This window comes from Rhodamnia argentea, chromosome 3, assembly GCF_020921035.1.
Source record: "Rhodamnia argentea isolate NSW1041297 chromosome 3, ASM2092103v1, whole genome shotgun sequence".
Lineage (NCBI taxonomy): Eukaryota > Viridiplantae > Streptophyta > Magnoliopsida > Myrtales > Myrtaceae > Rhodamnia > Rhodamnia argentea.
The window spans coordinates 16,247,194-16,260,827 of NC_063152.1; the positions used below are offsets into that span (position 1 = coordinate 16,247,194).

At 40.5% G+C, this 13,634-nt stretch overlaps 3 protein-coding genes across 3 annotated transcripts in view; all 3 read right to left on the reverse strand.

Moving 5' to 3' along the window:
• Positions 1–146, reverse strand: part of LOC115730158 (tRNA-specific adenosine deaminase TAD2-like) — a 350,880-nt gene extending 350,734 nt beyond the window's left edge. Inside the window, exon 1 of the mRNA XM_048276864.1 lies at positions 35–146. The gene's annotated coding sequence lies outside the window, so the exon portion shown is untranslated. The remainder of the gene's footprint in view (positions 1–34) is intronic.
• Positions 147–3,339: 3,193 nt separating this feature from the next.
• On the reverse strand, positions 3,340–3,870 carry LOC125314485. The gene is made up of 2 exons (XM_048276863.1): positions 3,551–3,870; positions 3,340–3,438 (listed from the first exon to the last, which is right to left on the reverse strand). The coding sequence occupies exons 1-2, from the start codon at positions 3,842–3,844 to the stop codon at positions 3,346–3,348; spliced, it is 387 nt and encodes a 128-aa protein (XP_048132820.1). The 5' UTR covers positions 3,845–3,870; the 3' UTR covers positions 3,340–3,345.
• An 8,179-nt stretch (positions 3,871–12,049) lies between these two features.
• LOC125314111 (protein SRG1-like) lies at positions 12,050–13,428 on the reverse strand. The gene is made up of 3 exons (XM_048275585.1): positions 13,243–13,428; positions 12,535–12,762; positions 12,050–12,076 (listed from the first exon to the last, which is right to left on the reverse strand). Exons 1-3 carry the CDS (start codon positions 13,426–13,428, stop codon positions 12,050–12,052), a joined length of 441 nt encoding a protein of 146 aa, XP_048131542.1.
• Positions 13,429–13,634: the final 206 nt, after the last annotated feature.

A 13,634-nucleotide genomic window follows, 5' to 3' on the forward strand; every position in this document is an offset into this window, starting at 1 on the left:
GGAAGATAAGCGCAAGAAAAATCATTGTATGAACCTGTAGCGCTCAGTTCTGTGAAGCAGAGTAACGGCACATCGCCGAGAGTCGGGAGCGAGGGAGTCACTGTAAAAGACAGGCCCTAAAGTTTCAAGGAAGCATGCATACCCTTCAAACCAAAGACGTTGAGAGAGAGAGAGAGAGAGAGAGAGATGACTTAATTTTGAGGTCAACTCTTTTGCTACGGTTTTGGTACCGCGACCGACCTAAAATATGTATTTTCCCGTTTTACACATTTCTTATTTCACTTTTTTGCAATTTCGTCACTTATCTATAGAATTATCTCATATGGTGAAATAAAACGTTTCAAGATATTTTGGGAATAAAGTTCAATTGCAAAGATAGAGACGACCCGAAAAGCATTTGATTATGATGAAGTTTGTAAGCTTACCTGGATCTTGAACATTTATTCATAAGAACTAAATTCTTCACAATGGGTATGGTCAATTTATTCCCGCAGATTCTCCATACGCCCAAAGATGCATTTCTGGGTTATACAAGGGTTTCGGCCAAAAAATAATAAATCTTTTCCTGTGTCACCAAAAATCTTAAATTAAAATTATTATACCATCCATACAATTTTGTTGGTCGCGGTGGGATATGAGGAAAAAGAAATTTAAAGCAACTTCATAATTTTTTGTAATAACCATAACGTATTTGTTGACGCCTAAATTTTGACTAATCTATTTTTTGCATAAAAATTATAAAAATCATCTCACATATTTATTTTTAGCGTACATTGCATTGGCATATAATTGGGCAAGTAGAACACTTAATTTAGCATGCGTCTAGACTAGGCACGGGATGGAAAAATATACCGAGAAGATTTGAAACTTCAGGGACTGTATTGCAAATACTAAAAACTTCGGGGACTGTATTGCAAATACTTGAAACTTCGGGGACTGCATTGCAAATACCAAAAGAAGATGGAGAAAGGAAGATGGTGAAGAGAAGATAATGAAAGGAAGATGGTGAAGAGAAGATAAAGAAGAGAAGATAATGAAAGGAAGATGGTGAATGGAAGATGAAGAAGAGAAGATGAATATGAAGAAGGGAAGATGAAAATGGAAGGTGAAGAAATGAAGATGAAGAAGAGAAGATGAAAATGAAAGGTGAAGAAGTGAAGATGAAGAATGAAGGATGGAGAACTTTGCCTATAAAAGAGGAGGAGAATTGAGAGAGTTTGAGAGGGGGAGTGGAAGAGAGTTGAGAGAGTTTTTGAGAGGAATTTTTAGAGAGGAAAAATAGAGTTTTTGAGAAAATCGGAAGAGAAAATTCGAGAGTGAAGAAAGGAGTTTTAGTCGAGCATCATCTTCGACGAGTCCCGACACATATTTCGCCTCTCGCCACCCAACAACGCCATTGCTTGCCATTTTCGACGACAGCCGCGTTCTTCCAGCTCCGAGATCTTGAAGGGAACTATAACGTGTATGTGAGTAAGATTTTGTGTAATAGAAGGTAATCCTTTCCATCTCGATCTACAAAAATGTAATCGTTTGGAGTGAACATTTGTTTGTTTATTTTAGACATGCCACGTGTCCCAAAATTTAGCATTATTACATGTTAATTTATTTTTGTAAATATTCGTGATTGGCTGCGTTTTCTTTCTTGCTAAATCACCCATGGTGTATATCGTACAAAGTTCAATGTTTTACATCCCCATAAAAAAGAAGAAAAAACCAAAAAAATTGCATCTTTGAATTTCAAGTAAAATCCATCAAAATTGCAAAATCAAATATTTTTCATGAAAATGGTACCGAAAGGGCGTTAGAGAAATCTGACATAACCAAATCCCCGAATTCAAAATCTCTGGTTCGCGGAAATAAGATAGTTTTCTCCTGCTATTTTATTTAGGTTTCTAATCAACCTACTGAAAATGATTAGTGGCGACTCCAAATTCAAAACACATTGCATGTTAATTATTTGAACCTTAAGTTGCGATTTGGTATGGACTTGGGAGAGTCCGAGTTAGGTTAGTTAATTAATTAACCTGATAATCCATTAGCCCGAAAATTAACTTGTCTATTTTTTTTAGGTCGCGACAGTATTTTTATCACGCTAGTGGAAGTGTTGGGGCTTTTGATGGTAAAAAACATTTTGAAATGTTAACGTCAAATTGGAGGCTACAGACATATTCTTCAATAATCTTTTACCTTTTATCGATTGCATCCCCTTTGGATCCTTCCTTCTCTACAAGATATCTCGATTTTTCTATAAATTTTCTTAGGCGATCGAGCTACAAAGAGGTAGTTTTTTTTGTGGTCGAATACAAAAAAAGTAGTTGAGATAGGGAAGAAATCGTCGAAATTAATAATGGAAACTTGAGGAAGTAAAGTGAAAAGTGAAATCACTTAGCAAAAAGCACATTCGTAAAGCAAGCACCGTCGTTTTGAGTGTCCGGCACTACGGTAATTTCCCACAATTGGCAAGTCACAACCTTTGAATTTGACACTTTTTAGGTACCCTTCTATCCTGTTTCCTTATTTATGCTAGCTGTTAATTACAATCAGTCGCATTATTTTACGAATTTCGAAATATCATATTGAGCGAAAAATCGCAAACATTCAAATCGGGCAAAAAGATAACACCATTGTCTAATTCTGGACTACTTGTATATACTCTACACTTCCAACATGAGGGATCAAAATCATCAAACAGGCAAACTGGCAATTCTTTGTTGTGCTCGATGTCTTTCGACTACAACATTCCCAGTTCTCTCTGTATCCAAAGGACAATTAGAAGGGGTCAAGCTTTAGAGTTCAAGCTCACAGCAAGCTCCCTAAGATTTGTTGATCAGAATCAAGAGAAGCAGAGGCGGGTTTTTCTCGACGAGTCTGTCGTTCACATTGGCCAACACATATTCTGTTGTTAGAAGGAATGGGGAACAAGGTAATCTGCACGAATCAAAACACGATTCGGGGAAAGTGCATCTGCCAGAGTGAATAATCTGGAGTAACTAGGCAAAGATTTTATCCCAAGGCAAAGTGAATCGCTGCTGCTAACTTCTCGGTTCGAGGATTGCAGCGTCATTTTCTGTGACCGGTGTCTTCAAGCAAGAGAAGGGATTTGAGAGGAACTAACTCCACAGCCGCGCATACAACGTACCCCAAGTGCTTGCAGGTTGGATTTGGTCGACCAAGCTAAGTGACGAGTCTATTTAAACAGGAAAGATGAAGAAGTATCCGAGGAGGAACAGCTGAGTTTAGAGGATGGTTCCAGTTCTTCAGCACTAGCGTAGCCTCAAAGGTGACAACGGGACCTGAAAGAGTAGAGTTACTCCTCGATAAAAATGTAAAACCAAAACCCGAAAATTATGTCCTGGACCCAGTTATGACTTCGAGCAATCCACAGCAATTCATCCATGAAGTCCGTCTCGCCACTCTTGGAGTCATCGGACCCTGAGGCTGCGGAGCAATAGCGCAACAATTTTATTAAGCGAATTCCATTTCTGATGCATAAATTTTGAAAAGGGCCATAGAATTGTACGCAACAATTGATCGAAAACAAGTGACGTACTGGCGTCTCTGCTGAATTCGCCATGTGCAAGCTCTCACTCTCTCCATTGCACGACTCCTTTGTGGACTCAAGCCTCTCAAGGGAGATACCTGCGCTCTCCAACTCTCCCTGGGTTTCCTCTTTCTTGACAAGCTTAATTGTAAGAACACCGCTAGACTTCAACTCACCTCCTTGGCCATCAGTTTCATCACCAACAGCTTCCTCGACATCCCTCCACTCGATCTGTGAATCATCTCCGGCTGCAACTTCCTCAACAAGCTGAACAACCGCATTGGACTCTAGAGGCTTGCTCATAGATGCAAAAGGAGGAGACAGCGATTCTCCACCATTTAAGTCCTCCTTGCCCTCATCGAATGAGCGAGGGTGGTCCTCAGATGTTGGGGAATTATTCTGGACACCGCCATCACTATCCTTCCCTTTTTCGCTTATTAGATCACCATTTTCTAATTCGGGAAGTGCCCAAAGAAAAGGAAACGGATTAATGAAAGAATTCACCGATCAGCCAACCACAAAACAGAAACGAAAGACAACAAACAAACAAAATCAGCATACAGGTTTAAAGGGCTACGAGCTAAATCAAGATTGGGAATTTTTCAAAGATAATCCATCAGATCAGCCCACACGCAGCCAAATGAACAAACACCTAGCGAACCAAACGACATCGACATATCCCCAACAAGCGAAATTGACAGAGAAGAGGCGGTGAGAGGTGAACAATGCAATTGATGATTGAGCGAGAGAGATCACCGGGAGGGTTGCTGGCGATTTGGCTCTCCAGTTCCTTCTTCTTCTTCCTAGCGGCTTTTCTCCGTTTTGCAGCTGAAACCATGATAGCCCTCACTCAAATCTCACACCCGACTCTCTCTCTCCCCCTCTGTATGCCTGTGTGTGAGAAACAGAGAAGTTCTCGTGGATACCATGAACGAAGGTTTATAAAGGAAGTCGTTGGAAAGGCAGGTGGAGACGAGACGGTCGGAGTGGAACCCGCTGAGCCTGTCATGCGTGCGTTCGTGTGCGAATTTCAAAAGTCTTTCCCTCCTCTCCTCCCGAAAAGCATCCGGTCTCTCCACATACTGATGCGTCGGCTTGGTTGCCCCTTGTTTAAAAAAAAAAAAAACAAAGAGTGAAAATTACCCACAAAACACACTAAACTTCCAAATTGTCTTAGGCGTCCGTTACAAGAGCGATGCGATATAATTAACCAATAGCATAGCCGACATCTTGCATCTCGTCTTATGCGGCACTTAAATTTTAAAAATACTAATTTTGACTGACTTGTTATGCTGGGTAATGCTATCACTTGATAGGACCATTACATGAAAAATTTTCTCACTTAAACTTTGGAGGAGTACGCATTTACATTATACTATCAACTACTTGAAACTTTCATTTGGTTACTATTGTTAATCATCTCCATTAAATGTGACTTTTGGAAGTTTTCGTATTGAAAAACATATAAAGAGTAATATATTTCTGGCCGAGTCATTTTATATTAGCCATCACAAGTGCGGGGTTTGACTCCCGTGCTCTACAAAGAGACAGAGCAAAAGTTAGAGCGAGGAGAGTTAGAGATAGGACAAAAAAGAAAAAGCCAAATCTTTAAATTTGTGCACACAATGAAGGGAAACAATGCTGTGAGGCTTGAATCCCTGCCTAAGCCTACAAATAGCTTCGATATACTTCCCCATGTCACCTTAAGATAAGCGAGGGCGCAAAAACGAGCTCGAGATAAGTTCCAACGGACGCAAACAGAGCTCCGGTGACAGAGGATGGCTCATTCAATCGCCGCCTCCTTCAATTTGACGTTGCTTAACCTCGCAAGATTCAGACCAAAAAAAAAACAAAAAACTCGCAAGATCACCATCCGACGGGAAGAGAATCTTAGGACGGCCTGCGTTTACCTATAACGAAACAGGAGCACGAGGAAACTGCACAATCATAAGCCTCTAAGGAACCCGTGAGAGGCTTCAAACAGAAGAAACGGTTGCCCATTCCACAAGCACAAGAGCTTCCACTACGGATATTGGGATGTTAAGATCTATCTTCCAAGTGGTAAATCCAGCAAGAGACACGAGACATGAATGCTAAACAATGAAGCTCTGGCGATTAATCGAACAGGTCCATTGACCTTTTCTAATCTCATGGATGAAAGTAAGGGCATAAAGGAGGTTCCTCTCACTGTTAATTTATATTCGGAAGTGTCTTAGATTCCAACAGATCTAGCGAGGTCTTGGCCGGCCTCATGCAGATCTAGCAAGGTCTACGTCGGGGAGAGAAACACTTTGTGCTAGTCTATGGGGATTGCCATGGAGCTTGGTGTGGATACAGAGTGGTCGGTCTCCTCAAGTCCTCCGGCCACAAGGTCACTGCCTTGGACATGGCTGCTTCATGGGTCCATGCAAAGCAAGCTAAAGAGTTGAATTCGCCGTCGATGGGCGAGGCCGAGCAAGACCTCGCCGGATCCGGGCCGGCAAGGCTACGAGGCTCGGCCTTGAGCAGCCATAGTGAGGCGAGGCGCGAGGTTCATCTGCTCGCCGGCATCACCTTTGGCTAGAGGAAGAAGAAGATGGAAGGAAAAAAAGAAAAGAAAAGTAAAATAGAAAATTCAAAAAAATTATTAAACTATCATGTCGCCGGACGGCTGGCACCGGATGGCTTCCATGTCAAAGGCGGCATGCTAAAATTGACCGGATGAATTGAATTAGCATAACTACAAAAGGTTTAAAACTGAATTAGTAAAATAAAAAAAAAGATTTAGAACTGAATTGACACAATTGCAATATGTTTAGAAATTTTTTGATAATTTTCCCATCAAATGACATATTACATAGTTGTTTGGAAGTGTTCTTGGAAAACTAGTGTAATTCCCAGCTTGCCGATAAAGTACTTCTTGGAGATTCAATCAAATTACTGCTAAAGAAATAACAAGTATAATAAACACCTTGGCCAAAAATCTAGTTTTAATAAAAATTTACTATCTCGGTTCTCACATTTATTTCTTCAAATGCTAGAGGATACAAAAGTGAAAGCTTCATTTTGAAACTTCAACAACAGAATATCTATATGTAGGAAAGTGATAAAAAAAAAATGTTATCTGGAGAACATTTGAAGAAGAATGCTCAACTGACCAAAAGTGATTCGGAACCACCTGTAAAAAAACACGGTGCAGAAAAGAACGATGTAAGACTCGAAAACACTTGGGCGGGAAGTTCAGAGTTCTCCATCCGAACACTCTACATGTCAACAACAAAAGAGATATAATTTAAGGGAAAGAGAGATCATTTTCACCTTATTGAGAGCTGAGAAGTTACCCATAAATAATAGTAACTACAAATTACCCGATCCACATGAAGCACCAGGAGCCTCTATACTTCCAGCTAGGAAGCTTAATTTCATCACAGTTCCCCAAGGGACAAAGCCGTGACAATGTGCCCAAAGTTCGAAATGCCACCATCAGCTACGACTAGCGCACCATATTGAGAAGCAAGGGATGAAGCCTTGCAGACAGCAGTAGCCTGAAAAGTTTATAAGAACGAGGTAATTACACAAATCCTAATTAGAATGAGTGCTTAATGGAAGCAATTTGAAGGAGGATTAACGAAATTACTTCGAGGACTTATACTCGTCCCATCATCTCGGCACACGGTAATTGGAAAAGAAAGAATTTTTCTGTAAGAAACTTACTATCCTTAGGGTATGTTGTCCACTCACTGGGGTGAGCAATATTTCACAAAAAAGAAAGATATCATGCAATGCGATCTATTATATTAAAGCGCAAAGAACAGAAAAATTCCAAGTGGCTTTACTCGCCCACGTCCAATGGCGGAGACCTCCTGTGTGGTACAAATAGAACCAGACCCCATGCCAACCCTCAAACCTCTTAAGGTTCAAGTGATTTAATTTTTAAGTATTTTATCACTCCCTCTCATGTTTAGTTAGGTCTTTTGACTAGTATTAAGTGTGGACATGCTTAATAGGGCAGGCAAATGGGGCTTAAAAAAATTTGAATTCGGGATCTCTTACTCTGATATCATTGTTTAGATTTTGTGGACCACTCTAACTATTTGAAAAGCTTAAGCTATTAAATGAATGCGTGGTTTAATATTTGAGGTCTTGTTTGGTCATCCGGACATTTTTGCTGGTTAGGATAATGTCGGAGAGGATAAGGATAGGATGGGAATTTAAAAGACATCCAATATTTGTTGACATCCGGATATGACATGGATTCAAAAAAATATCATCCAAATAGATATTTGATTTGTAGGATTAAAATTAGAAATAAATCGTGAGAATAAAACGAACCCTCTTCCCCATGACTTTGAAGATGCTGATGAAGATGCCATCTCCTTCTGCTGATGCGGGAGCATTGTGCTTAATCGATCCTTCCTCTAGCTCAACTCATATTTCATCCGATTGAACCAACAATTCATCGTTCATGTTAGCAAAACCTAATTTCTTCTGCAATTTAATTATGAGGGTTCAAGGATGAAGCTTGCTAATTATGCGACATAGTCGTTGATTTACAAGACTTGTTGTCTATTTTGAGACTCCCAATCAACTACATAATGACTAGAAGCTGTTCTGGATGATTTCTACCGTCGTTTGATGACCTTTTACTGCATCTTTTGGGCTACTCGGGCTAGTGCACGAATTTAAAGAGTCTCATCAAGTTTGATGCATCTAATAATTAGCCTCATGCATTAAATCGTTTAATTCATAGCTTTTTATGAGTCTTTATTGTGGTGTTACTTTTAAGAGTCATAATTAGGTGGATTCCCAAGAGTCTTTTGCTCTGTTCAGCGATATCTTTATAAATAAATGTGTAATCTCATTGTAAAAGATGTACGATTTTGATTAATGGGAACATACAAGATTTGTCTTTGTAAAAGCAAATATCTTCGAAGAGTGGATAAATCATATTTCATTTTTTTTATTATCCTCGAAGAGTGGATTTCTCTTTGGTGGTGAGCCAATAAGCCATTTATCCTCGATTGGTGGTTCGACCTTTAGCCCTTGGTAATAAGCTTCTCTTATCCTAAATTCCTGTATTCTTGTCGGATGGTTCGTCCTTTAAGCCTTGGTAGTGAACTTTGTTGATCCCAATTTTTGTTATTGACTAGTGGTGCATCCTCTGCGCCTACGAGGTGATTGTAATCTATCATGCATTTGCATTCATCGATTGACATACATCCCTTACACTCTGATATGCCGTACTTCCTTCAACAATCTCTTGAAACACACTCGCCCGCACCCATAACGGCATCAAATTGGTAATAGAGCTCAAGGTTTAACTTGTTTTGAGTGATTCCTTATATTGTCAATATTCTATTTCATCTCATTCTTTTATAGAAAAAAAAAAAGAAAAAAAGAGAAGAACGGTCCAGCTCAAAGAGGTTTGACTTTGGCGTTGATGTATTGGAGAGAGTCTTTGACCTCCTAGAAAGTCCAACGAGACAAGGACAACCCACAAGACGCCCTAATGATCGTCATTGACGTGATGATTTTGACTCTCGTCACAGTTCTAGAGATGATGCCGTTTCCATTGGAAGCAACGACAGTGATTCGGATTGCCGAGCCCGGAGGATAAGAAGAGGACGTGAGGAGAATGATCACGAAATTAAAGTGAAGCATCAAAATTTGAGGGATTGACTTTATCAGTTGGTTTCATGATATCAAACGAGTATTCGACTTCCACTCATACTCGGATGAAAAGCGATGCGAAGTTGATGTTTTTCAAATTGAAGAAATATGCTTCGCTTTGGAGGGAAAACTTGAAGAACCAAAGAGTTCGTGATGAGAAAAGCCGAATCAAATCATGGGATAAACTCAAGAAACTCATGAAGAAGAGGTTCATGCCTAATAACTACAGGTAAGAAATGTTCCTCAAGATGAATTTCCTCCGGCAACGTGAAATGGGCGTTGAATAATATATAAGATGAGTGCATCATTATTACAATTTCTTTTGAAATTTATATAAGATTTCTCGAGGTGAATTTTCACGAAAGAGTGATGACGATGGATAACACCGCAAAACCGATCATAGAGAAAAGACCCCGTGGTCTATAAAAATATTGTTAGAGCAAAACAAACACACCCTTTTGAGTTCTAGCAAAAAGGAAAAAAGAAGAAGAAAAAAATAATAATTACAAAGACAAGGAAGGTGAAGGAGTATGTGGAGGAAAGAGGAGTGAAAATGATTTCTCCTTTGAAAGAAAAAAAAGAATCATTTTTTCTGCTTTTGCATGTATTTTTCTATTACTCGAATATGATTTCCTTAACAAGTTTATTTTTTGTGAACCGGACGCTGAAAAATCTGGAATACTTGTTCTTGAAAATGTGGGGGATGTTCTTACTTTACCCGAGAGGAAGTTATTTTTCGTAAAACAAAAGAAGCCTAAATATCCTCATTTAATATTAAATTCAAATGAGGTAATAGGAAGAGACGTTAAAACTATGAATTGAGATCCTTAGATGTTGTTCTCGAGGGATTGCCCTTGCTGGAAATTGCAAGTCAACGAGAAGTTGCTTTTGAAAAGTCTAGAACCCATTCTCGTGCCTCGTTATTTAATAACTAAGCCTATGCTTTTTTACCATGTCGAACACACAAAAATTGGTTCTCATTCCAACATAAGTTCCAGAATGCATGATCGGAATCAACAACAAAGGATGCACGAGATTCTTTCTTGATAATGTTAGAATCAGTGAACCAAATGCGTGCGCGCCAGGGTCTTTCAATTAGGTGCCACGGCATTGACGGGGTGTTGTCCGAAGCCGAATGTCTCGCCAAATCTCCATCCCTCCTCACCGAACGCTGCTCCTATCACAGCAATGGCGACGCCACCTCCTCCCCCATCGAGTCATCTTATTCGGCCTCCGAGTTCAGCTTCGCCGATGTCAGCCCTATCAATTTGGGGCAAGGAAAGGGCTCATGACCAAACGAGGCAATGTCCCATTCGACGTTGAGCTTTAACAAACTCAATAATTTAGGGGAAATAACAAGAAAGGGAAAAAAAATACTTAAATAAAATTTAAACCGGCTCTTCACTATGTATCGCCCTTTCTTGATCAAATGAAAAACGATAAAAAGTGCGTGGAGATTCCAGGGCGAGCGGAGTATCATCATGCGTAGACAAAATCAGTCCGAAAATCAATCGGAAAGAACATGTTTAACGACAAAGCAGCCACGTCTTGTGCACGATCAAATGTTGTTTGCTTCTTTTATTATAGTTTTCCCTTACGGACAAAATATCGGTAAAACCAATATTGGGATCACCCAATCATGACTAGATTGATAGGAACTCGTGGGTTTCGTGGCCAGTCCATGTTAAGTCACCAATTTCGTTAACAACCGTCGAATGAAACTATGAGGGCGAAATTATCTCACTAAGAAATTAGAAACATATAGAATTTCACATTCACAGGAGCAAACATTGCAAGCACCGGCATCATGATAATAGGCTGGCGAGGGTAGCCCGGATCTAGATGAGAGCAGCCTCGCCAGCTATGGCCCTACGGGTAAAGGCGGCCTTGGTTGCGGCTAGCGAGGCCATGGCCGCCTTCTCCTGCCCCTATAATGGCCCACGCAATGGCTGGTGAGCTATAGTGACCGTCGCCTGCCACAGCTCGTCGTCAAGTTGGAAGAGAAAAACAAAAACAAAAAAAAGAAGAAAGGGCAAAAAAAAAGAGCAAAATAATAAAAAAAATTAAAAATAATATAAAAATAGTCCACAGTGGCGGCGAAGCTCCTCCCCTCGCGAGATTTCCAAGCGACGTGGACCTCCTCGCCAACAAGTCGCTGGTCAACAACCAGCATGACTGGTGCGCGATTCTCCAGCTCGGCCACCTGACCCAGAGCCTGGAGCTGATCGCGGCCCATTTCCGCAGGCTCGCGCTGCTCTTGAGTCCGGAGAGGAACCGCTTCCCCTTCGCAGATCAGGCTCTTGGGCTCGTCTCGGACGCGTGGTCAGTGCTGTCGAACCCTAGCAAGAAGGCATTGTACGATAACGAATTGAAGCTTAGCTTGTTGGGACAGCTTGGGAACGCCACGCCGGTGCAGCCTCGGCCTACCCGGCCAGCGAGCCAAGCTACCGAGTTGGTGTCGGCCACCTTCTGGAGTGCGTGCCAGTCATACGTGCAAGTTAATGGGTTTGAATTGGTAAAGGCTCTTTGTCCTCACTCTCCTGTCTCAATTATCAACTGAATCATACCTAGGAAGGTGTAAACAGATTTAGGACAAGTAGAAGTGTTCCCTTTCGGGCGAACATGAAGGGGACACTTGTTCTCGGGTGATGCTATATGGATATGAAAATCGGCACATAGTATTCGTTTATAAATAAATGTGGCAAATCGTAAATGAACATTTAAATAAGAAATTCGTTATAATTAGTCTTTTGAATCAATTTTGTTAGGCAAAAATGGTTGTACTATGTGGGCAGTTTTGGGAAACGAAATGAAACAAGTTCACGTAGTTGAGATTTCAGAGGATTTACAACCCAGAATCTAGAAGGTAACTCGTTCAAATTCCACCTACCACATGTAGAATTGTAAACAAATCAAAGCCACTTACACGTTCCAAAACGCGAACTTACTGGGTTCATAAGATCTATACGGTGTCTTACAGATCTCTGGATAGAAGATTTTCATACCCATGTCTCTGGATTATAAAAAAATAAAATAAAATGCACATCATTTATCAACAAAAAAAATTGTAAAAAATTTCTTTTCATATTGAAAGAAGTCTTACATTTTTAAGAGCAAAAGGACACCTGGAGTGCCAATATTTTTGTACGGCGTTCACTTTGATACTAATATTTTTTTTAGATCACTTAAGTGCCATTAAAAAAAAAAAGATTATTTGAGTGCCAGACTCCAGTGACTTGTGGAAGGATCCAAGTCAGCAATAAAAAAACCAAAAAAAAAAAATTACCACGTAATATTAGAAAATTTTCAAATAAGCTAAAACACTAAAAAAAAAAAAGGAAAACAAGAGTTGCATCGGCAAGGGCGCAGATGTCTGCCCAATCAAGCTTTTGGTCTTCCGAGAGAACAAAGGCCTGTCCGAAGCCATCCGCTTCGCCGTCTCTCTGCCAAAGCTTCTTCTTCTCTTCCATTGGCATGTTCAACAGCTCTTCGGTCCCCTTTTTCACTTTCTCTATCAACTTAGTGCTCACTTCTTGCTTTATCAGGTGAACAATTGTCATGATGTTGAGAGCCTAAATGTAGTCAAAGTACTTGGGGCATTATGTGGATTTTAATCTCTTTCGATCTAATCTCTTTCAATCAATGAATTTCCCATTTTTCTCTTAACACTTTCTTGGAAAAAGTACACTAGAAGTACCATAACTTTTGTATGACGTTCACTTGAGTGTCATAACTTTCAAAACATTCACTTAAGTGCCATAACTTTCAAAAATCGTTCACTTGAGTGTCATATTGACGTGGACACCGGAAAAGCTAACGTGGCAGCCAAAAAAGCTAACGTGGCTCGCCGGAAAGCTAACGTGGCACACTGGAAAAGTTGTTGTAGCACTCAAGTGAACGATTTGTTCCGATATGGCATTCAAATGAATGATTTTTTAAATTTATGGCACTTAAGTGAATGTTTTGAAAGTTATGGCACTCAAGTGAACGCCGTGCACAAGTTATGACACTCATGGTGTACTTATCCCCACTTTCTTGAAGTTGTTTTGTACCTGAAAGAGGCCCCAGTCTTTGCACGCACGGTGCAGCTTCTCGAGCGCCGGCTTCGCGCAGTCCTCCGAAACCAACCTCCCTAAGTTGATCATAGGGACGAGAGGCAAGTTCAAACAAGCGTCCATACGGTCCGGTTCTCCCTCAGTATGTCCTGAACACACGGCCCGAGGAGCGACCTCCCTCATGTGTGCACCTGCGTCTCCATTGATGACAATCCAGAGGATGCGATACCAGAGACTGATGATATAGTTGCCCTGAATGATGAGCTAAGTATGCTAACAAGAGAGAGAGAGAGAGAACAAATGACATAGTTGTTTTTCCGCTAGACGGATGTGTCATTCTTTTTAGTTAGGACGCCGATATTTATGCATGGACTTTTGTTAACGAGTCT